General features: G+C 37.8%; 1 protein-coding gene across 4 annotated transcripts in view; it reads right to left on the reverse strand.

The window, feature by feature from the left end:
• Window positions 1–9,042: 9,042 nt before the first annotated feature.
• The window catches only part of TMEM117 (transmembrane protein 117), a 564,814-nt gene continuing 546,666 nt past the window's right edge, over window positions 9,043–27,190 (reverse strand). For 2 of the 4 annotated variants that reach the window (XM_011936074.1, XM_011936071.1), the window contains 2 exons: window positions 22,066–22,195; window positions 9,047–10,780 (listed from right to left, as the gene is read on the reverse strand). In XM_011936074.1, the coding sequence (XP_011791464.1) occupies window positions 10,134–10,780; window positions 22,066–22,195 (777 nt within the window). In that variant the 3' untranslated portion in view covers window positions 9,047–10,133. Of the gene's footprint in view, window positions 10,781–22,065; window positions 22,196–27,190 lie in introns of all 4 variants that reach the window. The other 2 variants (XM_011936073.1, XM_011936075.1) reach the window with 2 other exon arrangements.

The raw sequence follows: 27,190 nt of genomic DNA on the forward strand, positions 1-27,190 counted from the left end.
CAGCATATCCTTGTTATAAAAAAAGTGTATTGTAAATAGACAAGTTATAGTTGTATGTATTCATAGAGTACAAAATGATGCTATGATTTTGTAATACAAATGCGGAATAATTAAATCAAGCTAATTAACATATCCATCCTCACAAATATTTATCATATATCCTGAGAGAGGTACTAGATATATAGGATTGAGCCATACAAATAACTAGAGGGAAAGATATACTTAAAACACATAATGACACAAATAATGATTTAATTATAGCTATAAAAAGGACTACCTTTTTTTGAAGGTAGACTGTTATAAAAACAAATGCAATCTTTCCTGCCTTAGCAAAGCATTACTATTTGGCATTATTTCAGTTGTTTGTTGTGCAGGAGCATCTTTAGGTCTATGGATTTGGCTTTGTTCAGTCACTGACTCCTACCAAAAGCCAGCAGTGTCCCAGCAGCCTGCTCCCAGCAGTTAGGTTTGTTCTCAGGAGCCAGCCTCTCCTGTGTGGGGGTGGGGCGGGCACTGAGGTGTTACTTTCCCCCATATGGTGTGTCTGGTGGTTGGGACTAGAATACAGCCTGGTCTCTTGTCTGCAGTCCATTTTCTACTGGTACCCTGCCCGAAACCCGAGACCATTTGATTGGAGGCCAAGTGACTGGTCAATCACAAAACGCAAACTGGTTGATGTCCCAGCTTGGGATGTCTGTATGCCTCTCCTTTGGCTTCTCCCAGGAATGCTTTCTGCTTCAAACTGGACAGATTTCTCTGGAACAAATGACAAAACCTTGCCAGCGCCAGCAGTGTCTGCTGCCACACTTCCCTCCATATTGGATCCCTTGCATCAGGGGCTCTTCTGCCTTCTTTAGAAGCTACTCCTCAACCCTTTCAAATAGAGGAACCCCGCAGTGGAACTGGGCCCCTGGCTCTTGCTCCTGTTTTCTTCAATGTCCAGATTTATTTGTTTTCAGGCTTGGATGATGATACATATTTAAGTCCTTAGGTCTCAAAAAAACCAAAACAAAACAAACAAAAAAAAAACAACCCACAAAAATCCCTCTACTCTGTCCTTCAGAAGGGACAATAGGGTGTGGGGCTGGAGTAGGGTGGAGTAGAAAAACAGCTTACACTCATTGCCTTTAGATAAGAGGTAACTGATGGTAAAATGCCAAGCAGGCAGAAAGAGGGGCCATAAGACACTTCTTGTCTAACGTTTTGCCCTCCCTCCACTGTTGTCACTCTGTGTAGAATTCTGGCTGGCAAGGCTGGCTTGGATGGATACTTACACTTAGACCTCACACTATTGATTTGCTTAGGGCTAGGTGCCAGGCTTTTCTTCCAGCCCGTACACAACTAATCAAATTAATGGATGCTGCTGCTGGTTCTCATCAAATGCCATTAAAATATAACTCTTTCATGAATAATTCTAAACATTGGCACAAAGCAATTGATTACAAGAACTATGTATTTCAAATGGGAGGAGTAATTGATGTCTTTAACATGTAAATAAGCTTCTAGGGAGTTCTGAGATACCAGTTATAAAAGCACAGCTATAATCACAGTTCGTCTGAGTTTTAGAGCTTCCGATTTGTGTTTATTATCCAATTGTGGCTTTCAGAGTGCAACATGTAAAATGCAAACCTGCTTCATCATCTCAATTTCATTCTGTCTGGTCCTGCCTGTAAACTTACTAAATGCTATGGGTGTGCACTCAGAGATATGAACTGTAGAAAAACATACAGAATGGGGACATTCTGTTTCCTTTCTTCTAAAAGACTGGCATCTCAAGATACAGAGTCAGTCATCACATAACTGCCTTCCCATCAATCACAGTCAATTCACCCATGAAAAGCTGTAGTAGAAGAAGGAACTGAAGAGTCAGGTGAAGATATTGCACTCTTGTCTCAGAAATTAGTGCAGCAGACTTCCAGCTGCCCCTCTGACTGGCTGCTCTTTGTTTTAACTCTCTCGTACTTTGTCCTGGTTTGCTCTCACTTCCTACTGTGGGCCTCCCTTACTTGATAGTTTTGTTCAAGTTTTTCTGGCTCAACTGGGATACTCTCTTTAAATTGGATTTTCTAAATTTGCCATTCTTACCTATCATTCCCCATATTGAATGTAAGAAATAATCCTTCCTCCCTCTTAACTGAAAGGATTTGACTGGCAGAGTCCACTCCCTTACAACATCTATCATGGAGAGGATCAGATAATTTGAGAATATTGTGCTACATAAATGAGTCAATTCTTTTTTTTTTTGAGTCTCGCTCTGTTGCCCAGGCTGGAGTGCAATGGCATGATCTCAGCTCACTGCAACCTCTGCCTCCCTGGTTCAAGTGATTCTCCTGCCTCAGCCTCCCGAGTATCTAGGATTACACCACACCCGGCTAATTTTTGTATTTTTAGTAGAGACAGAGTTTCACCATGTTGGCCAGGCTGGTCTCAAACTCCTGACCTTAAGTGATCTGCCTGCCTTGGCCTCCCAAATTGCTGGGATTACAGGCTTGAGCCATCGCATCCAGCCTGAATGAGTCAATTCTAAACACATTATTTCACTTAATATGTAGTTATTCAGTCAAATTTTGTGATAAAAGATAATTAATGTATAATTCCTCCTCCCACACCAAATCATCATTATAGGCAGGATCAAAATGTTTATAATCTAATAGGAGACAGAGATATATAAACATACAGTGGAAGAAATGCTAAAGATACTATAATAGATAAAAGGTAGGTCATATAGGAACACAATTGAGGGGCAGTACATTTTATTTTGGAAGATGAAGAAAGACTTAATAAGATAGATGATACTTGAACTGGTCTTGGTTGTTATGGTGGAAAAGGGGAGTCCAAACAGAAGACACTGAGCAAAAGCAGAGTTGAGTGGTACAAGTGATGCAATGGAGAGCTGTCAGTAGTTCAACATGGCTGCAGGATTAGAAGCCACTGGACAGGGGAGAGAAAACCAGAGAAGCTGGCATACAGTCTTGAGTGCTAGGCAGTAATCTGCATTTTATTAGTGGTTCTCAAATTGATGTTTGTAAGAGAATCACCTATGGAACTTTAAAAACTCAGCTCAGCTCCAGCTCCATCCCAAACCCACTAAATTGTATTTCCCAGTGTGAGACATGGCTGGGCATATTTTGTAAATGCTCTTCTGATCAGAAATTCCCCAAGCTTATTCCCTGTCCTTTGTGGGCATAGAGCTGAAGAGCATTTCCTAGCATTCCTTGCAGTTAGGCAGAGGCTGTAACTGAGTTCTGGCCAATGGAATGCAAGAAGTGATACATGCTACTTCCAAGTTTATTCCTGAAAATTCTTACAGCATCTTCCTCAGTTGCTCTCCTTCATCACCAGCCTGCTGAATATGCCGAAGACCATAAGACTCTAGAAAGTCAAGGAACCTCTTGCTGAAACATGTCTGAGTCCCTGAGTCATTGTATGTAAGACCACCCAGTGAACACCCAGTTCAGTGGCCATACGAGCAAGGAATTGATTTTTATTGTGTTAAGCCACTGGGATTTTGGAGTTGTACACAATGCTTTTGAAAACCACTGCTGAGCAATAACTGGCCACTGAAAGTGTGAAGTGTTACAATTGGATTTACACTTCAGAAATATTATTCTGGTACAAGTGTGGAGAATAGATAGCACTGGAAAAGGTGAGAGCCAGGAAGATCAATGAAGATTAATTGCAGTCATCTTAGGAATAGAATATGAGATTGCAGCATGGCAGTAGTGATAATGATGGAGAATAGGATAGTGGACCAATTATAGGAGACAGCAGTAAATGAAATCTATTCATTTTGGAGACCATTTGGTTATGTAAATGACAGATCCTCTGAGTTTCCCAGTGTTTTTGAAGTTCAACATGTTGCTCCTCAAATTCAAAAACATTATAATTTTTCAAAGATAATTTTATAGTAGTCTCATGGTTATCAAGCTTGAAGAGTAATTTGTTAAGAGTTCTTTCCTGATCTGGCCATTGCTCTTCGTCTCATCTTACACATTTTGTTTCAGTCAAGAGTAACTGTTTTTAAGTGCAGATCTTTTCTAGTGTGGTTCGGTTGAAGTCAACTGGACTATCAGATAAAATGATGTATTCAAAGCAAATAAGTCTATATGGTAAATGGAAAACTCTGACATTGTTTTAAAATTTTATTCTACAAAGCACTGTGGCTTGGCTGAAGTGTTGCCCTGATTCCACAGGCTGCCAAGGTGAGCTTTCTAAAAGGCAAGGCTAGAGTGACACCCCAATTCAGAAGTGGCTACCTCAACTGCATCCAAATACAGCTGGGAGATCCTAAAGTGCAGGGGCTCAGGTGTATGTGTCAGCTTTCTTTAAAGGCTGAAGACACAAGCACTTTCACTTCAGGATTTATGAAAGGTGGTGAATGGCAAGATGAGAGTGTCCTGATAAGAGAAGCTAGTAAAGCAATCATAAAAGGAAAGAAATAATTTACAACTCTAGAGCCTAGGAAACCTTGAGGAGTAAGTTTGGCCCAGCAGCTGCAAGGGTTTATGACCACTGATTTCAGACAACATAGCTGCTTGCTTTAAACTAAGGGATCTGAACTTCTGTTAAAAGTGAAAAGGGATTACATTGCAGCTTGTAGAGTTCAAAGCAACCGACAGGGATAGAAAACTGGGAGCAAACGGCCTAATCACGTTTAATGGCAGCATCAACTCGGAAGAAGCCAAGGGGGTTCTGTTGAAAGCTGTGCACTAGAGGGGACTGGAGCCCACGCCTGTCATATTCACCTCATGTCTGCATGACTTGTTGCAACTACTCGCATGCTTTCACGTATACAGTCTTCTTTGGTCCTCTTCAAAACCCTGTGAGGAATTCCCATTCCAGGGAGGAGAATAGGAGAATAACTCATGTGTCAAGGGAAACATCTTCACGGCCAGTCTTGATACCTGGATAAGGATTCTTAAAAATAATAAATTTGGAGTCATCATTTCCAAATATGGTTGTAAAATATGGTTGTCTCTAGAGCCCATATTCAAATTATGCTTCCTAGAACTGGCCATTAGCTAATCTTTTCTTCCCCTTGTTTTAATATTCATAACTACCAGTTCTTCCTCTAACATTCTCCTAGGGATATGTTCAAAACATGCAGAACTCCAGTCTCCCTTCCCCAAAGAAAGTGAAATGACAAAAGAAACAAATTCCAATGCTAGGAATTGTATTGGGACAAATCTGTGTTGTGGTTTTAAAAATGTAGCTTAAATCAAAACACCTGGCAATGAATTGACTGCTTTTGCCATTTAATTTGAACTTATCTGTTTCAATCATATGCTTTAAATTGTAAATTGCATCCAGGCAGCTATTAGAAATTAATATTTAACTTAGATTCTTGAGAGGTAAGAATTGCTAGAAGTCAAGCATATTTGGCTTTAAAATGGCTTTACAACCATTTCCCAGGTTATCTTTACCAAAGATCCCATTTGATATGATACTCTAGTTTTGATGGGTGTTTATAGATGTTTGTGATGGAAAACTGGAGTCAGACAAGCCTGAATTCCAATCTTAACTTTGCATTTGGCTAGCTTTAAGTCCTCGGGCAAGTCAAAAATCCTCTCTAAGCCTGAGGTTCATCATCTGTATAGTGAAATTAACCATATTTACCTTCAATTGTTAAGGTTAATGTGAGTATTGAATGGAATATTTATTTTCACATAGAAAATATTCAAAATGGTAGTATCATTAATATGAGAATTGAGCAAAGATCTGGATAGGGTGAAAAAGTTTACTAGAGCAAGGAGTATCTATACATTGGTTTTGTTACTGTAATTCTCAATTATAAATTATAGTGGTCCTTCTCAGTTATGTAAGTCCTTAAAAAGCCCAATAGTACAGTTGGTATTAAGGAATTTAAGACCTTAAGAAAGTTTATGTTGGAGGTAGATATATAAACCTGTGAAATGTGTTTTATATTCACTGAAGTAAAATAATTGATACCTCACACTAAATTAAAATATTATCAGTAGTATTTTATACATATTAAATTAGTAATACTTTCCAACTTTGTTTCTCATTAAATTTTTTCAGAATCTCTCTCTAGGAGAAAGTACCTGCAAGATATTTTCATTTACAGGATATCAGCTTTTGTATGCTGATAATATGCTTACAAGCCAAATTTGCCCCGATGTTTGTTCCTCCATCAAGGATGTTCCAGTCTCTCTAAACTGATGTGGTGATTTTTCTCTCTTCTCATGTTGCCTACTGTAGTTTGTTTCACAATAACATTTCTCCCCTCCCAGGTCTCATCATGCTCCCTGGGGCAGACAGAGAGTAATTTCAATGCTAGAATGTTTAAGAAGCCAGCTAACCAACCAACCAACCAACCAACCAGTCTTTTATGTAATACCCTTGCTGAGTTATGTTGAACATAACTTTTGAGTGCTCTACACAACACATAAGAGTACTAGCCTAATGAGAATTTTATGGTGAAGTTTCTTTCATAGAGGCTTCTATCCTCTCCCTGCAGTTTTAAAGCCTGTTTAAATTGCTGTTTTTAATTCTAAGATTTCGTTGCAGCAACCTGCACTTGTTCTCCACCATCTGCCTAACCTTCTCTTTTCATTATAAATATCCACCTATTTTTCTAGTTTCTTCAACAAGAGTGACTTGTGAGTTATAAATAATACATCTAAACTTCCCTAGTTGTTCAAATAAGACAGTTGTAGACCAGTTTAAATGGAAGCAAGCCAAACGTTTCTGAGCTTGACTCTGTTATCTATATTTATTCTCACTAATTACAACTCTGTGCACACAAATATGTTTAAATGTCTAAATGGGGATAAATGAGGAAAGTGCCAGTTTATCTGCTGCAGAACTAATTGAGTTTCTCTTGCTCTCTTAAAGGTAAGGGCTGGCTAATAGGCCAGAGTTGGGTTCTGAGGGACAAAGCTCGAGGAAATCAGGCCAGATAGAGTAGTGAGCCAAGTCACAGTCTCAGGAAAAAAACAATATAACCCTACCTGTAACTGCCTAACCATGAGTTGAAATTTAAAATAAGGGTCAGTTCAGAGTGAAGACAGATAGATGAGAAGCAATGGCAGGGTACTGAGGTCTTAGCTGAATGTCAGATAATCCAGTTGGCCTCCTGAATTATCAGTTATAGGGACAGTTAAGAATGATTTATTAGCACTGTTTTTCTCATATTTTATATTGGGCTGTGTTGGTGACCCATGGGGCAGCCAAATAATGTAATAAAATTGCTTATGGACCCCCGTGGTGAGTTACCATGTATTGAATCCCTCCTTCAAATCTGAATGCCTATGTTGGACTTTTTCCCTATACTGTCAGCCAGTGGTGCACTGTTTTTGGACATTACTTGTGTGAAATCTGATGCTACAGAAATAAAAAAAAATTGTACCTGGTTGACTCTTAGGGCAGATGCAGAAGAAATAATTCGTAACATTTTAAATAGAATTTGCCGGTGATCTCAGTTATGCTAAAAGATAAGGTAACATGATAAGTAGCTACCATGGGGAGAAAATAGGGTAACTAATTACGATTATACAATACAAACAGATATGTGGTGATGAGATTTATGTCTAAGTGTATATTATCAGGCACAAATTCATAGTGTTTATTTAATTTTCCATTTAAACTACTAATGAAGTACTCCATAAATGTAGGATACTAAAATTATGTCAAATTAGTTCAAATTCTGCACTGTGTGGAAGAAAGTACTGTAATTACTGAACAGTAGAAATATAATTGTTTATAGTACTTAAGCATCACTGCAATTAAGACATCACATTTGTTAAGCTTTCTTTAGAATCTGTGCTTAGTAATTTTTTAAATCTTTTTTTTTAACCTCGATTTCTGAGATTGCTACACATCTCTTTTTAAAATGTCCTTAATAATTTAAAAGTTTTGGTACTCAAAAAGCTCTGTAGAGTCTCAGTCTATTAGTATGACTCAGGATTCAAGACTGAACGTGAATGGATTTAATTTTTACTTTTATTTTATTTCATTTTAGTATCTTTACTTGGTATAAATGCAATATCCAAAAGAGGCACCAAAAGACGAAAGTAGATCCACGTGTAGGTAAGAAAAGGTCACTATCAGTAAATATAGTTCAATAGTGGAAGCCTTAGAAGGCTGAAGTCTTGTTTGACTATTAAAATGTCCTTGGAAATTATTCCGTTTGTTACTAAATTTATGAAAACTTTAAATATATATTTTCTTTTTTTATAGTTTTTCTAGCTAATCCCTAGAAACACATAAACATGTTGTTCTAGGTTTGTTATTTTTTTTCTTACTTCTGCTAATTAGATCTTCTCATTAAAACATTTTCCATTAATACCCATGTAAAAATTCTCAAATAATATTTTTATAAGACATGCATACTGATAATAAACATCTACTTCCTAAATCAATTTCTTTCTTCATTCTACAAGACTATGATTTTCAGAATAAATAAAAATATGGTGCTAGGTGTTTTCACATGTTCCAGAGCTAAAAGTTGAATGTTCTAGGCTGCCAAAATTTAGTAATAGCTAGTGTTGCCACCTATCACACATAACATGGTAAGTTCCTTTGGATAGTGTGGGCAATGGGTTACTATAGTGAGCTTGATCTCTGCATTTGTGTGTGTGTGTCGGATATGTTTGATTCTAAGTAGCACCATGCATGGCTATTAAAGGTAAAAGTAACAGCAGGGGCATGGTTCCAAATGCTTAGTAAAGATGTTTATTAAAGCTGGCTCTCAAGTGACAGATAAATGCATAGTTCTATTATGCATGCTAAATTCAGTATGCTGCAAGCTTAAAAGCAGATAGATCAAAACAAGAGAGATTTAAAAAATCATAAAGACAAAATGCAGCTATGTCAGTGTGTGACAGGAAAATATTTTTTTCCTTAAAAGTGATTTCCCCTCACCCTGTCAAGAAACATAACCACAATTTATGGAACAAAATTGAAAGCAAGTTGGCAGAGTGTGCCTTTTCTTAACTTGCCTGACATCAAGCTTTAAAAGCCCCAAGTAAATTGACTTTTCTTAAGCCAAGGTACAATTAAACAAAAAACTACATCACATAATTACTGCTGTATAATTCTTATTTATTAATGTGCAATATTTAGTTCTTAAAAAACAAAAACAAAAAACACACACGCAAAACAAGACATTAAACAAATTCTTTCATGCACGGCTTCTCTACCTGACAAGGTTCCGCTGCATGATTTTTTTGAGGAGTTCCCTTGCTTGGGGTTGGCATATGTTTTTCAATTTTCACTATCCAGAGTCATGTTTGCAGAAACATATATGAATATTATAAATGGTGGGCTGTGCTGCTCTCACATGATGAAAACCTCAGTTCCTTGGTTGTCTGGGGCTTTGTGTAAATGCCAATAAATTTGAGAGTTCACCCAACTGTGTCTCTTAACCTTTGTTCCCAAAGGTGAAGGGCAGGATTTTTTATCAAGTAGCAATTTATCTTTAATTAGGAAAACATAATTAGGTATTATCACCTAATTGCAATTACTGGTGGGAGAAAGTCACATTTCATGAGTAGTGACCCATGTTGGGTTATAGATCTCCTATTACTGAATTTTGCATTGGTATTTATATTTGGCAGACAGCCAATAAAAATTAAAAGGTGATCACCATGTTTCTCTGCAGTCCAATTGTCAAAGTCACCAACTCTGCTGCTGAACAAGAAACCAAGAGATACTTCCTGAGTCACATTTAGCTATTTCTGTTTACTGCTCAGACATCAAGTGTAGATCAAAATAGTTGTATACAAAACGCCCATGTGAAATAGGTTAGGTAACTGTTCCACACTTCATTTCTGGTACAGTTAAAAACAGTTTAATGTCTCAAGGCACCACTATGGTTGAACATCAGATACACGGGTCATCAGCTAATCTTCTACTATGCTGTAAAGTCAGTAATAGCTTGTGCAATTGTGAAAAGCAATCTCTAGAGGACTGTTAAGTACACAGTAGGCACGTGTATTATAATACAAATAGAAAACAATGAATCCTAGAAAAAGCATGTTGAGCACCGTTGTGGCATTGTTCATATTTTTACCTAACACTACGTAAACCTTACATATACAAAATGAAAGACTAAATTTTTAAAGTTACACTCAAGGTTGCTTTTTGTGCTATCTCCAAGTCTATCTCCGAGTCTAGTTCGTAGGTGTACTTTTAGAAGTCGTTGGGTCTTGATCAGCTTCTGTTGCACTAGTAGATTCGTTCAACTGTGAGCTCAAGTTTTCCGAGGTTAGGTGGGAAGACTTGTAGACGATCTCATTGAAGTCAGACCTGATGCAAACCAAGGAAGGATCATTCAAGGGGTCTTCTACTGAAGCCTGGGTGTTTTCTCGAGTGATTCCCATGTCTTTGCTATGTTCTGATGGAGATTTTCTTTTCATGCGAGTGTAAGTTTTGTCTTGACTCTCCATGCGTGGCTCATTTTTCAAAAATCGTCCGAAGAACCAAATAAAGAATCCAAACCACACAAAGGCTATCAGGCTTGGAACAAAGGCCAGACACTTGACATCAAGACTGGCTCCTATGAACCTGCTGTGTAAGAACATGTCTCCCTCAACATATGTTTTATTAGTCTGAGGGTTAGTGTGATTGGACCTCCATTCCCAGGATAGCTTGGTTCTGTTCAAATCTTTTAAACTTTCTGAGTCTTTCACTGTATATATCTTCTGCCCTGGGCCGATATATTGCCCATATTCATGAGGTTTATAAAATATTTGGTTCTTCCACATATTAAGATCCAAAATCAAGACAAGGAAGATAATTCCATAGTTAAACCATTTGCCTGCATTAAAAAAGAAATACTGCATTAATCAAAGGGCCATAAAATTGCAATAGGGTTTTCTTCAATAAAATGAGGATAATGGTATAATAGCATAAATTATTAATGTTTTAGACTGGTTAACAATTAATTTTTTGAGAGTGCTGTGCTGCCATTAAGTGAATTGGCAAAGGGAATTTACTAAATGGATTCTGGGCATATGAAAACACAACTGTAGTTCCCTGAGCCAGTAATTTATGGTATTTATACTAACAAGATCAAATCTCTCTGTTTTATAGGCACCACAGCTATACTCAAATTTGGTTCCATGTAGGTTATCCTCTAGAACATTTCAATTAATGTGAAAAAACAAAGTCTAATGAAATTCTTAGAAAAGTTCAATGTATGATTGAACATCTCTTACAGTTTTATAATTATGTCTGGGCAAGAAATAAATCATTTTGCAATGCAAGCACAGCAGTATATCAAATGAATTCATATTGCTGTTTGTAGGTGACCTGTTGATTAAACCATTAGTTGATGTGATTCAGATCAATAATCCTTGAGCATTTATTTCAAGACTTTAAAAATAATTGCATCAAATTCTCATTGAACAGAATGCATTTATCAGACATAAATGTAACCATACTTTATGAACTGCTTGAAAAGATATATTTGAAGAGATTGTAACTACTAATGTTTCTTTTTTAGTATTTAAAAATCTTATATAAATACAATATTTAATGATCTATTATCAAATGAAAGTTTTACATTTGCAAATGGAAGGAATGTGGAAAAACTTTTCAGGTATACTAGAGTCCATTATAATTTTTATTATAATTTCTACAAATGGACAAAAAGTGAAAAAACTTTCAAGAGATACTAGATTCTATTATAATTTTTTCATTATAAATTATTGCAAGTTTTACAGCATCATGTATATTATAATAATACAGTAATACCTGCCTTATAGGTTTGTTGTAGCAAGTTAGGGGACATATGTACCAGGTTCCAGAAGCTTTAGTTAAAATAATTTTATGTATTATGCCAAAATTTTTTTCTTTTGTATTTGAAGTAACATTATTGTTACTGCTTCATATGATTATGTATTTGGCAATATACAGTCTAACAAAATATCCAGCTACATAAAAATATAAAAGACATAACTGTGAGGAGTTTAGGAAAGTATTTTATCATCATAATTACATATTTTATTAAAGCTCCTATTACAGGTAAGACTAAATACTTTTAATCCTGGCTCCAAAATTACTAGCTGTGTGTTCTGGAGCCAGTTGTTAAATTCTCTAAAGCCCAGTTTCTTTACATGTAGAAAATAATAGTATTTATTAAAGTTGTCAGAATTTCATGCGATTACTAGATGCTAAGGACAATGTCTGGTACAAAATAGGGGTTTACTAGATACTAATGACAGTGCCTGGTACATAATAGGGGCCCAGTAATTATTATAATTATTATCATGAAAGCCTTGCCTAAACCATGATAATTTTTTTATTTGCATGAGAAGGTGCAACTTGCTCCTCTATGAAGAGAACTTACCTAAACTATATGAAGGGAAATAGTAAATCTGCTTGTCCTGACATTGTTCAGCTATATAGAGTTTATAATATTTGAAATGAAAACTCTTGCCTGAATGATTTTTTTGGGCATACCCAACTGGAAAGTAATTCTGAACAATGGGAATGTTGTTTCAGATATTATAAAATATTTATAGCATCTGGTGTTGTTAAGTTCAAACCACTCATGAGATCTTCAAAACTAAACCAGGTTCATACTAAGGATCAACCATAATAGACTCTGTGTAGAACACATTGGTAGATGCTGAAGACCTATGTTTCAGCCCTTCAGAAAGGAATTCATCATCTTGTTAGGGGAACAGGACAGAGATCAACAGATAAATAATAAGAGACTACATCTGAGAGGTGCCAAATGAGTGATACAAACCATAAATGCTGTAGATATTGAGGAAATGGAAAAAAAAAAAAAAACTGAAGGATACTTTCTGCAGGGACGATTTTGAGGAAGGAACAATTCATGTGGTCCTTGAGGAACAAGCAGGACAGAAAACAGTTTGGAAAATTTTTTGTGTTTATTTTAGTTTATGCTTTCAGTATGTTGCAGATAGAACAGTATATAAGAAAAGATGAGATGACATGGAAGAAAGAGGCTGAGGGGACAGCAAACAAAAAGAGTGGAGATTATTGTAGAAAAAGGCCAGAAAGGGATGAGAAACAAGAGAAATGAAAAAGTTCAGAGATTCTTATCCAGTATTGAGGAGACACTAATCTGTAGATGCCATGACAGAAAGCAAGTTGAAGGAGGGGCTTTGGGTTCTCCTCTGTTGTAGGAGCTTTATATTTATTCTCTTGCTGTAAACTGTACATGTTACAAAGCCAGATCACATGGTGGGGGAAGAGGTCCTTGTGCTTGTATGACTGATCACCATCTCCTTTTTAAATTTTTATTTTCCTTTTGAGATAGTGTCTCACTCTGTTGCAAGGCTGGAGCACAGTGTTGCAATTATAGCTCACTGCAGCCTTGAACTCCTAGACAAAAGCAATTCTCCTGCCTCAGCCTCCCAAGTAGCTAGAACTACAAGCCCAAGTCACCATACCTGGCTCCCACTACTTTCTTGACTCCCAAACGTTTCTTTCTCCCAAAGAACTTTTTCCAGCACTATTCAATTATTTTTCTACCAAGTGAATAGTGCTGGATGTTTGACCACTAAACTTGCACACCCAAGGATTACTTTTTATTATTTCTCAAGTGTCCTGATGTCTGAACATTTAGATGGGATGGAGAAGGAGCAAATTAAAACTGTGTGGCCTAACATCAGTTAATGGATATCATCATCTACTCCAACACATCTTTACTGGTTTGTAAAAGGGAGCACCATGGAGACAAAGCTGCAGGCTAGAAATCAGCAGATGGCCCATCCCAACACTAAACCTAAAGCATATGACCTTGAGTCACCTGTTTAACCTCTCTAGACCACGGTTATTCTATTTTCAAATTGAGAAAACTGAACTAGATGCCTTCCAGTTCCATAATTCTGTCCTCCTCCAACAAATCTGTCTACTTATTGGTCGTATATAGAATCCAATTTTTTATTCTGTGAAATGGAGAATAATACCAGTGTAACTACCTCAAAGGATTATTTGTGAGGATAAAGTGAGATGTTGTACTGGAACACTCTCTGAAATATATTGTTTGCCAAATATGTAGGGCGGTATTATTTCTCCAATTTCTTTTCCCCACTTCTTTATTCCACACAGTATAGGATCTTGGTGATGGAATAGAGAGAAGGACATGTAAGGATAGTAACAAAGATATATCCTAAAATTGATCACATTATCTAATTTTTCTGTTGGGATAAAAGAGTATACATTACTAAATACCAACAACAGGAAGATGACATGGAACCAGTTATCCAGGAGGACCCAGTGTGTGGCTCTATGTAAATATGCTTTGTGAATCAGCATATTTAATATGTTCAAAATCCTTAGCAATTAGTAGTTTGTCTACAGTAGTATTGGCCCTGAGGAAAGACCTTTTATATCTATGAATTTTGAGGCTAAAAAACAGGGGATTGTGTCCCTACCTCTCTGCCACAGAAGAGAGGCCATGTTGGCGTGGGGAAGTGCAGAGGGGAAGGGATGCAGTGAGCCAGGCTGCCTATTCATATCACATTTCCCTTCTTCTCCCTCCTGCGGATGCAGCAGCGTCCTTCCCTCACTCAGCTAAAACTTGAAGCTGCTAAAACGGTAGAAAAAAATGGCCCTTCTTATTACTTTTGTTTGTTTGTTTCTGCCCACCTGATATGACCTCTAGTTCATTTATCTGTTTACATAGGAAGGATGTTCATCTTTTCTGTCATCCATCCTTCCATTTTTCCCACACACTGTGTCGTTACCTTGGTAATGCTTTTTCCTCCTTAAGAAATTCATTTTGCTCTATCAGATGTGGCAAAAGCAGAAGGTAAAGTCAGGCAGGGCAACCCAACCCCTGTGTTCTTGTCTATAAAGTGAGAGAGTTGAGCTAGATAATCCTTAAGATTTCTTCCCAGCCCTGGGAAGACTCTTTGATGAGTCTGTGAAATAAACATTGCCTAAATCTTAGTGTTTTATGCTGGGCCAGGAAATCTCAACATTAGAGCAAAGAAGATAGAATATACAAATTTAGAAGGAGAAAGGTTTTCTGAAAAAAAATTGTATATTCTGAGAAACAGTGTTTACCATAAAAAACAAATTTGAGTCCCTGAAATGACCCATATAGAAAGGATTTAAGACAAAAAAGAACAGAATAGAAAGTGCTTCTATAGCCATTTTCCCAAGTGTGTTGTTGTGAATATATAATCGACAGTAACCAGAGGGTTGGTATTTCAGCATTAATCATATGAGAGCTTTTGCATTTTCCCCTGTTGTTTCAACTACATAGCAGGATGTAAATCAGCAAGGAGGTAGGGTAAGAATCCATACATTCTTTCTATTAATCTCCTTGTTGCAATACTTCACTATCTCCTCTAATGAGAAATCACTGCATGGTGTTGGTGGGATTACCTCTTTTTTGGTTTTGAGGCTTTTAATGAATCTTACTGCTTGTCAGAGATGATATTACAATGAAAATTTTATCTTTTTACTTTGTGGGAGTTTACAGAATCTGAGGATAGGTCATTTTAAAAGGATTCTTCATTAAATATCAACCTCGCTTAAATAGCAAATGACAACAATTTGAGGGAAAGTGTTATTTTTTCAACTAAGGAAAAAGACTATAAGGTACTGATAATTCCACCACAGAATGAACTTTTCATGATTGAAATATGCAAATATAATATTTTTAATCTTTTACTCTGCAGAGTGCCAGTTAGCACTGTGGTTGAGCTGTGCTGTGTGGGCCCTTCTCTACCACGTGGGTGCGATGACTTGGCTAGACTTTGACATCCAGTGCAGGTGTATGGATGTGCAGTTATGCTCCACAAAGTCATTCAGCAACCATCATGGGACAGCACAAAACCAGGGCTTGAAGAAGATGAATTTTGGATAAGTAAAAGAAATACGCAATTTGCTGTACCAGTTTTCTTGGCCATCCATATTCAATCTCCCTTCATTCCAGATGTAAGCAGTAAAAACAGGGCTCATGAGTTAGCATCTCTTCATGTCTCTCCCCTAGGCAATTTAGGGATAGGTAGAAACCATGTTAAGTACTTGGGTTATGAGGAGGCCATGTAGCAAACTGAAAATATTTACTTATTAATTTATGAAGTAGTCATAATTATTTGAGTTATCAAAGTACCTTCTTAAGACTTAAAAACAAACTGATACAGCTTCTCAAAGTGCCTCTCTTGTCATTGTTACTTCCTAAGTGGGCGACTATTCCTTAGGAAGCAATCCAATGTGAAGAGTACAGGTAGGAACATGTGATCATAAACACAGAAAGAAGAAGACAAATGGTTATATTGAATGAGATGACCATTAGACTATGACTTTCTTGAGACTGGAAACTGTGTCGTGTTCATTTCTGTGTTCTCCAGATACCAACTAGTTTTTGACACATACTAACTCAGAAAAATATGTTAACCAACTTGTAAACTATAAGACGATGTGCCCAGAAAAATACACAAAGTTTTAGCATTTCAAATAAAATGCACGTGTCATAATTATCTGATGAATTCCATGATATAGCTAAAATTGGATATAATCTTAAAAACTGGGAAAAGCAAAATGTTCATGTTTCAAGGATTATGAATAATTATATATTTCAAATCCTTCCTCTGGCTCTGAAGACAATTCCTAAAGGGCATGTAAGTTTTATTACAAAGGTGCTCATGTATGTACAAATGAAGACAGGATGCCTCAGGGTGGGCAGGGCAGACACTCAGGGCCAGCAAGAACTGACAGGTCACGGGTAAAATGATGGCCCTGAAGAAGATGAGTTTTGGAAAATAAAAGGAATTTTATTTTATTTGCTGCTTTATATAGAAGTAAACATAGTTAACTCTTAGAGCTGAAAATGAAAATTGCTTGAGGAGAGGTTTGGAAAAATTCACAACTGAGAGAGGACCAAGAGGTCTTTGTGTACTTTGGATAAATTCATGATCTTCGGGGACTTTCTTTGTATACAGGATGCATCACATTTCCTTATAACAAGTCCCTTGCTAATTTTGCCAGACAGAACATGCTGCTGGAGGAACTACTGGCCTTCCCCTCCCCAGCCTTCTCATGGCCTGATTCATACAGGAGAGTTCTTTTAAAAAACCACTTTCTGGGAACTCATTTGCTAGAAATCATGCACCTATGAAAATAAAATCCTTCATTTTTATTCATTATTTTTCACATTCTCACCATTGTAAAACACCTGTACCCTCATACAACACAGGAAACTGAAGTAGAACAGACACTACATAGGTTTGTTTACTTCTACATGTTCCATTTTTGCCGAAAGGGTTCCCGTGGGCATCATCGTGCCAACAGTGTGAATTCTTTTCTCAAGGCTGCACAGGTCTTCCTTCTGGCCTTTTGACCAACCCCCTCCTAATTTACTCAGATGATGGCCACCAATGGGACACTTCCTTTGTCTGGCTGAGATGACAGATGGCAGAGCTTCCACTGGGATTGGCATTAATAGGACTCAGAGGAGCTTCCGAGACTGAATTGAGAGGCCATTCCTCTCTCACCTCCAGAGATTTAGTACATCGCAATTTCAATCCATCTATGCACTTACCTTATAGGTAAAGGGGAAGAGGGCAGAGAAGATCATTATACAGTTGCTTTTAGCATTTACTTTTAGAAGGAGAACAATGAACTTGGGCTAAAAGTACCAGTGTTACTTAATCACTGACCATTTATTCCCTTTGTTACTGAAGTCAAAATTCTAAGAAAAAAATATATTTTAAAACACCCTTGGATAGAAATGATTTATTTTTATAAGCTGTGGCCCAGCTTATAAAATGAAAGCTCATACATACTGCAGCAAGCCATCTGTCAAGGGGGATCCAGATGAGCTAAACAGATGCAACAATTCAAGTTATTTCTGACATGCATAAATAAAACTAGCTTGGAATCAGGATTAAAAAAATACTCAAATCCTAAATGCTTTTAAAATGTCAATGGGAACTCATCAGTGTCAGATAACCCTCTACATACAGAGTATTTCCTTGGGAGAGAGAATTTTGTATTCTTAGCTTTCTCCTTTTTAAGGACTCAGGACAACAGATAATAGTAGAGAACTCAGAAGAGTGGATAGGTGGCAAGAGGGCACCCTCTCAAGCTACCCAGCATTTCTGAATTAAATAAAAAAGACAATCTCTGGCCAGATGAAAGAAAGAGCTTTAAGTAAAAAACAGTGAAAACTTATTGAAAGCTTACTACATGGCAAGCAGTGTTGTAAGTGCCTTACATATATTATTTTAATTCTCACAACAACCCTATGGGATAAGTATTATTACTGTGCCCATTAAATAGATGAGAAACTGAGTCTCTGAAGGGTTAAGGAACTCGATGAGGACCACATCACCAGTACGTAGCAAAGCTAGAGCCCATGTATCCAACCTCTTTGCTCCATTGCTTCTGTGTATGCTGGATGTCTTTTCCAGATCATAGGGACACGGTAGATTGGGGCCAAGGTGGAGTCAACTTTTGACTCCAGAGACCCTTCACAGTCCTTGTCCAGGCTCCTCTAGTGCAGAATGAGCAAAGCAGATAAAGCAACAGAGGGAGCCATTTGGAGTTCTACAGGTTCCCTTCCCATCCCTGGCTCCAGCTTCCTCTGTGGTCACTGAGACCAGCTCCTTTCCCCAATCATAGTCTCCTCTGCTGGCCCCAGCTCTAAAATTTCAGCTCCTAGGAGGACTCTACCATGTGCCTTTCTCCCTGGTCATCCCACTGCTATTGAATTTGCATTCTACCCCTTGGCTTTTGATTTTAACAGTTGCCTATGAAAACAAATTAAAGCTGAGATAAGAGGAATTCTAACTATAGAAAATGTCTCTCAGTAGCAGTGTGTCTCAAAGAGCAGTCCTCTGCCAGCCAGCAGACGTATCACTTGCCATGCTTGACAGAAGGGTGGATTCCAAGTCTGCCGCATACCTCAGGCATCAGATTCTGGAGGTGTGGCTAATGCAGATGTCTTTTAAATAAGCTCTCCAGGTGATTCTAATGCACATTAATGTTTGTGATCCCCTGATGGATCTAGAGGGTTTTATGCTTACTAACCCCAGTGGTGATACTATATTTAGTTATCAAGGAAAGCACTGAAGTCTCCATAAAAAAAGTACCAGGACTTGGAGGAGCTGATCAACAAGCTAGAATTTGTAGTTCACATGGAAATGTGTAGGCTACTAACTATTGAGAATATTGAAATGCAGCATGTAGCACAGTATTTTGGAAATTTTACCTAGGTTTCCACAGAAACAATTGTTTTACAAATGTAGTCAGGTAAAGCAAAAAGCCCTTCACAGAAGACTAGATGCCATTCTGGGGTGGCCTCAGCAATCTCTTCAGCCAATTAACAAAACAGAAAGAGTAAAAGAAACAGAACGAAAAAGAGAGAAAAGCTCAGACTGCTTCAAATTCCAAACCTGTGCCATTTTCCTAGGTATTTTTATCATAGCTATGTGAATGCATGTGAATAAACTGGGTTTACCACAAATTGGATTTAATTTGTTTATGGTGGAGCCCTTCACTCCACAGTCCTCACCTACCCTATTTTAGTTATTTTTTGAGACAAGATCTAGCTCTGTTGCCCAGGCTGGAGTGCAGTGGTGCCATCATGGCTGACTGCAGCTTTGACCTGGGCTCAAGCAATCCTCCCACCTTAACTTCCTCCCTCCCTCCCTCCTTCTCCTTCTTCCTTTCTTTCTAATTTTTTTTTTTTTTTTTTTTTTTTTTTTTTTTTTTTTTTTTAGAGCTGAGGTTTCCCTATGTTACCCAGGCTGGTGAAACTCATGGGTTCAAGTGATCCTCCTGCCTTGGCCTCCCAAAGTGCCAGGACTATAGGTGTGAGCCACCACGTTCCGCCCCCTATTTCATTAATATTTTGAATTTAAGCTCCGGGATCCTCAAAAGCCTTTTTGGTAAGTCCAGGCACCCAATTGTTTGCATGGCACATTTCAGGGAGATGCTCTGATCTTGTCTGTGGTCTCTCAATCAGAAAGGAGACATTCCCAATTATCAACATCACATGGGGGAGCTTTTCCAAAGTCCCATTCCCTGGCCCTCACCCAGACCTACTGGATCAAAACATCAGTAATGAAACCCAACAATCTGTGTATTTATAAAGTTCCCTGATGACTGGGCCATCAGCATCATATGGCAAACACTGCACCAAAGTCTTAATTACAATACTTTCCCACCTTCGGGCAAACCAGATTAATGTGCAGCCTGCTACAAAAATTTAGCTTTTCATCCTTTTAGGTTTTCAGAAAATAATTCTTGGTGGGAAAAGGGTTTTAGTTCAAACAGAAGCCATGTATCTGCTTCTATCTAAATGCACAGTAGGCTTTACCTCAAAGTTAGTAACACTGAAGCTTTAGGGACCCTGCATGCAAGGCCCCCTTCCGAGGCACTGAATATAATTTTGAGATGTAATTTTATATTCATCTTCTTAAACAGAGTATTTCACATTGTGTAAACTCTGGACACCACAAATCTGAAATCTGTACCGTCTATAAATGACAATGTAAATGATAAAGTTATACAAAATAACCCAAAACTAAATATTTTTAGCAGCTCAATTTTTTTCTTACCAATAGGTTCTCCTTTTTTTTTTTTTTTCCTTTCTAAACCTGAAGTTCTGTACGTAAGGAGGATATTTTTGACAAGGCATTCTGATAGTCAGAGACAATATTAGTGTAATGATGGCCTGGGACAAGAGCTGGTAGCAAGAACAGATGGTCTACGCAAAAGCCCACCCAAAGGGATATGATGATGCCATGTGTGTGATAGCTGTTTTAGAAGTCCAAGAGGGTAGCATGCGGCAGAGATTAAGTGGGGACTCTGAAACCACACTATGTGACCTGAACTCAAATTGATTGATTTACCCAGTGAATTTAATAGATGGGCCTCATTCATTTTGAATAGGAAAAGAAACCTGCTGCATCTTCCCTATTCATGAGCTCATTCTCCAATTTAGGAAGGTCTCCTCATGCTCAAAGCAAAAAAGAGCCTCCTAGCTGGGAAGCAAAGGTTTTTTGCAGTACTCAGATGTTAATGTTTTCTGGGCTTAGACTATTTTTATTCGGCAGCACAGACGGCAGTGTAAGCACAGATTTCTTCAGCAGATTTTATTATAGCAGGTGTGGGATCCTAGGCCATTGTCCTTAAAACAGACACACATTCATTACCTGCATTTGAACAGCTTTGAACTAATGCCATCCTTTATCGGTGATCATTCAGCTGTCTGCTGCTTGTCATAAAGAAAGAGAGATATAAAACGTAGCTCCGGGAAGCCCTTTTTAGATGAGAATGACTGATATGTCATGAAAGGATATTATAATAAATCATATTTTAGCCATTTCAAAAGCAGAAAATATCTGAAAATAAAATAGTCTGAAGATCCACAAGAGAATCACTTAAGACGAACCTGAGCTTTGCCACAGAAGTAGGTTTTAGAAAAATCAAATGAGAAGTGGCCTAACTCCCTAAAAGCATATGTTCTGATTGGGGCTCTAGGATACCACTGTTTTAATTTCAGCAACAAATAAAGAACAAGAGCATAAAGAATATAACATTGAAAATAGACACCGAGTTCTATGTGGTGAAAAATAAACCCATCCAATGAACAAGGCCAAGCAGAGTGGTATATGGAGTATGGCAGAAATGGCTCTCCACACCAAAGATTTTCTTCCCTCTTTGATAATCCTACACTAGAATACTAGATCTGACACCAGAAGTGGCTGCTCAACTAAGGACTATATTTCCTTGCTCTCCCTGACTCTAACTAGGGCTATGTACCAGATATCATCAATGGAACATGAGGAAAGGTGACATATTTCTTTTCCAAGCCCAAGAGGTTAAAGAACAGACAAGCCTTCTTAATCACTTTCCCCATTCTCTTTATTTCCATCTGCCTGCTGGATGCTAACACTGAAACTGTCCAAGCCACCAGTAACCTAGGTTCCAGAATGATAGTACGGAGCCCCCTGTTGATCTGAAAACCGCCTTGCACTGTTAAGTGAATGAGAAATAAAATTGTATTTATGTCTCTCAAATATTATGGCTTGCTTTTTACAGCAACTCGCATTACCCTGACTAATGTACGAAGATAATCAAATTGTGTTCGAAGATACAACACACCTGTTATGTGAATACGATATTCCTCCTTGAAGATCTTCTGGAAGAAAGGAATCTTGAACTGCATGTGAGGGGTGTGCAAACCAGGGAGATTTACATCAACGTCTCCCATGAAATGGGGGAATTCCCAGTCCTGTCAGAGACAATCAAACAAAAACGTATTTGTGATTTGTTTCATTCCTAAGCAGCAAAACATCAAAAATTGACTTTTTATAAGCACTTATTTTAAAATCATTTAAATGCAGCCAGCTGTTGGATATATCAGTTTCATTCTGTGATGGTTATTTTATGTACATTAGGTAGCAGTACACATTCAAAATCAAAATTAAGTTGTAACTTATATCTTCAGATTTTCTTTTTAATGTGGTAATAAGAAACCAATACAGAATTGATTTGCATCTACACATGTTTATCTCTTTCATTCTGGAGAAGTGAACTTAAATGTTTTTAGGAAGGAAGTGATCTGTATTTAATATATATGGGATAAATTCGTTATTTTTTGTTTCATGACTTTTAAAAAATATGAATCTTATAGCATGCTTTCTGTAAGAAGACAAAGTAAAGAAGATCTGATTCACTTAACCAAGTTCTTTGATTCACATCAAGTGACTTTTACTGATCATGTCTGCTGGCAACCATCCAGAATGTAAAAATGACAGGCACCTGTCCTGCTCTCTTGCAATTCAGCATCAGTTTAAGCCAAACAATGGAAGACCTGACATGGTAGCATGAGAGATCAACAGTGAATTTTAATTCCCAAATTGTCATTAGTTATTTCCTTGTTGTCAAGGCAAAACTGGGTGGGCCAACCCTCCTTCTCTGAAGGAAGGGAAACAGATGCAAATGAGAATATTTTTAGGTGTCTCACCTCCTCTTGGTTTTCAGATAGAGGCACCAAATTAAAGTTCATAACTAGCATATGAAGAAAGAATACACAAAATTTGAAGAAACATTTGAGATAGATCCATAGACACTAGTATACACATTTTCACTTGTAACACCTAAATAATCACCAAATAATCAGTCCTATATTTAGTTAATAATCTTTAAAGAATGAATATGAAAAATTCAGAAACAAAATATTAATTTGAGATTTTAATCTATTACATCGATATAAAGAAATTAAGTCTATTCGAGACTTTTATATATGCAGCTGAGAGGGATGTGCTAGTAATATAGTGCCTGAACTTTTTAGAGGTTTCCATGTCTATTCCACTCTCCTCTCTGTTGGGAATTCTGGTTAAGAGCGAATGGGCCTTGAAGAAAAGATAATATGTGAGTGGCAGTAACCAGAAAAGTCTGCAATGTCTACCAGTTTCCTGATCTATGGATCATTTCAAGCTGCTAATAAGAAATAAATACACAAGAAGAAAAACAGGCCGGGCGCGGTGGCTCAAGCCTGTAATCCCAGCACTTTGGGAGGCCGAGACGGGCGGATCACGAGGTCAGGAGATCAAGACCATCCTGGCTAACACGGTGAAACCCCGTCTCTACTAAAAAAATACAAAAAACTAGCCGGGCGAGGTGGTGGGCGCCTGTAGTCCCAGCTACTTGGGAGGCTGAGGCAGGAGAATGGCGTAAACCCGGGAGGCGGAGCTTGCAGTGAGCTGAGATCCGGCCACTGCACTCCAGCCCGGGCGACAGAGCAAGACTCCGTCTCAAAAAAAAAAAAAAAAAAAAGAAAAACAGAATGATGCAACATTATCCCGTTCTACCCGTGTACGTGTAAATCTCTTGTTGGTCTCACCTCCACTTGTCTTTCAGACATCAGCAGCAAATAGACATGTAATTTGGGAAGTTCATAAAACCCAACACACTAAAACTGAATTAATTTGGCACATTTTGATCTAAAATATTAGGTTAATGTGCATTTGCCTTTTTTCTCCCACTAATGCCACCTTTGTTCTTTCTATGTTGCTTGGAAGACGTTTGCAAAAATAATAATAATTGACATTGAATTTAGTATTTTGCTAAAGTATAACTCATGAAAAATTATGCTTGACCAAGAAAATCACTGATAACCAGAATATCTTTTAATTGCCCTGGATAAATGACACAAAGCATTATCAATACAGTACTTCTCTTTTTATTTCTGGGTTTAAGGAAGAGAAGATTTCTTGGCAGTAATTGGGCAAGTGTATTCAGAACTGGCTTCTTTCTAGAAAGACACTTTTGAAGGCTCCCATTTAGCTTTTCCTTCAATGAAACTAAAGTTTTCTATTGGGTACGAAATTGGTTTTAGTTTGAAAGCAATCTCTAGAGATTTCTTATAGACTATGATCAAAATCTCTCTCTCTCTCTCACACACACACACACATACACACACACACACAGTTCCTTGATTATTTCCCACCTGTACTTTCACAGAGAAAGATAAGTTATGGAAATAGAGAGTAAAGGAAAGAGGGGGAAGAACAAGTCTTAGTTTTTATCTGGAAGATTACTTTTTTTTCTTTTTTTAAAGAAAGGGCTCAGAGAAGGTAGTTTGGACCTGAGGGTGTGAAGTGTGAGAGAAGCAGCTGGTGCCATGTAAGAATTTTTTAAAAGAAGATAAATAAAATAGATAATGACTCATTCATAAAGTCTTTCATATTCATCCTTTCTATTTTGCTTTTTATAATCACGATTTTGTTTTTCCAAACTCTTTTACTTAATCTCCTAAAGCCTTACCTCCATTCTCTCTCTCTCTCTACTACTACTCTGATTTTTACATTTTAATTCCTACTCTACATATCTCTTCAGACTCATCATTCTTGAGTGAGTGTAAACTCTGGCCTAATTTAACTTGGAGCAGAAAAGTAATAATGATAATTGCTAACATTTTGCAGGACACGTGGGGCTCATTTAATAGAAAACGGACATCCTGGCCAGGCATGTTGGCTCACCCCTATAATCCCAGCACTTTGGGTGGGACAGGTGGGCAGATTACCTGAGATAGGGAGTTTGAGACCATCCTGGCTAACATGGTGAAACCCCATCTCTACTAAAAATACAAAAATTAGCCAGGTGTGGTGGTGCGTGCCTATAATCCCAGCTACTTGGGAGGCTGAGGCAGGAGAATTGCTTGAACCCGGGAGGCAGAGGTTGCAGTGAACCAAGATTGCGCCTCTGTACTTCAGCCTGGGTGACAGAGCGAGACTCTGTCTCAAAATAAATAAATAAATAAATAAGGAAATGGACATCCTAGGCTGATGAAACCTCAGGTATTTAAAGGAGGTAGAAAGCTGAGAGAGTGGGGATGGTATTCTGAATCTGTCTAGGTTCCAGTCTCTTCATGTATAAATTGGTGTTTAATATGTCAGCCTCACAAGCTCCTTGGGAGGATAAGATAACATTAGCACACTGCTGGAGATAGAGGTGAAAGACAGGTGAATGTCCAACAAAAATGGTTTATTTCCTGGCATAATTTCAAGGTCAAGTTTATCCTGACAGTGAAGCAAAGGAAGTGGATAGGTATGTTTCCAGGAGGGCCACACATTGGCTGTTTCAAGGTCCACGAGAAAAAGAAAGAAAGCCGTGTTCTCCTTTCTGACCTTATCCATTGCAGAACACTGGCCCCTTGGGGCCTTTGACCAGGACTTGGGCCACAGCACAGTCCTCCCAGAGGGTGCCTGGAACAGGGCTGTTGAGAAGGGCACCTCCCTCAGAGACATGTAAGCATTGGCTTCATGAAGACAGAAGAACAGGAGCTTACTGGTTTCTTGTGCAATGTGGGTCACAATGTGTGTGAAAGACTTTAACAGTGTGAGGGAGACATTGCTGCTATGCAGGTGGGAGGCATAGCCAGCAACATGTGTAACTGATGGCAGAGGAAATCTGTGGACATTTGGGTTATAAATTATGGAGCATCTGCAACATTCTATTATCATCCTAGGCTGTATATTCATGTATATACTTACATACAAAACCATCCTGCTTGCTATTATTAACCCTTTTTTATTGAAGTATAATTGACAAATAAAAATTACAAATATTTAAGGTCACAATGTGATGTCTTGATATATGCATACATTATAAAATGATAACCACAATCAAGCTAATTAACACATCCACCTGCAGATGTGAACATCTGCCTCAGGGAAGCTGTCACTTGTCCAAAGTGACATAGGTGCCATGCAGCAGAGCTGAGGTTTTATCTGGCTCCAAAGAATACATACTTTCTGCTAGGCCATGCTGCCTTTAACTATGGAAAGTGACATCACTTCCTGCTTTTAATTCAGAACTGGAATTATTTTTATCTGCTGTATGTGTTCTAATTGAGAATCACTGAAGGCAGTCGTCACCAAAAGCCAGTTCCATGACAGGCTTTAAACTATTTTCCTTCTTTTTTTTTTGTCACAGGGATGTCATTTGATTCATACTACCTTGATGTCAACAAGAAAAGCTACTTAACACTTTCTTCAAGAAACAACTGCCCCAGGGATAGTTGGCTTCTAACCAGACTCTGATGAGTGGAGAGTTTTGACTAATGGGTGATTCACAGCAAACACTGAGATTCTCTTGGCATCATAACTATGGATGTATAGCCAGTTTTATATAGAGATTGTATAGAAGTGTTATGAGAGTCATGGCTTTCTTTCCTTCTACATAAATGTAAAATACATATTTTGAATACAAGATAAAAATGTTGAATTAAGGGACTGATGAGGCAAGAGGTGTTCAGCTACAAAACCCATGGTAGACAGGCTAATCCTGGGATTGTATACTATGAAATATTCATTTATTTTGTTCTTTAAGAAGTGTTATCGGTGTTTAGTAATTCACAGCTTTCTTATTCTCTGCTATTAAATCTTACAATAACTGGAGAGGTCTATCAGATCGGTGGTTCAGTGATGTGAGAATTACTTAGGCACATGGTATTACGCTACTCCAGTTCTCATCAGTTCAAGGTAATGTACACAGTGTGAACAGACTTCCAACTTTGCATCTTGCTTCATATATGATGAACAGTTAATTTTTATTCATATGGGGGTATTTCCCATATAAAAGTAAAAGGACAGTGTCATGATATATATACAATCTTATTTTTTACATATATGGATGGTTTACTTTTGCCTATAGCAATGAAAATCAGTTACTGATCCCTATTATTCATGAGCCACATTAGACACAGAATTTCAGTTCGATG

This window comes from Colobus angolensis, unplaced genomic scaffold (assembly GCF_000951035.1).
Source record: "Colobus angolensis palliatus isolate OR3802 unplaced genomic scaffold, Cang.pa_1.0 Scaffold150, whole genome shotgun sequence".
NCBI lineage: Eukaryota > Metazoa > Chordata > Mammalia > Primates > Cercopithecidae > Colobus > Colobus angolensis.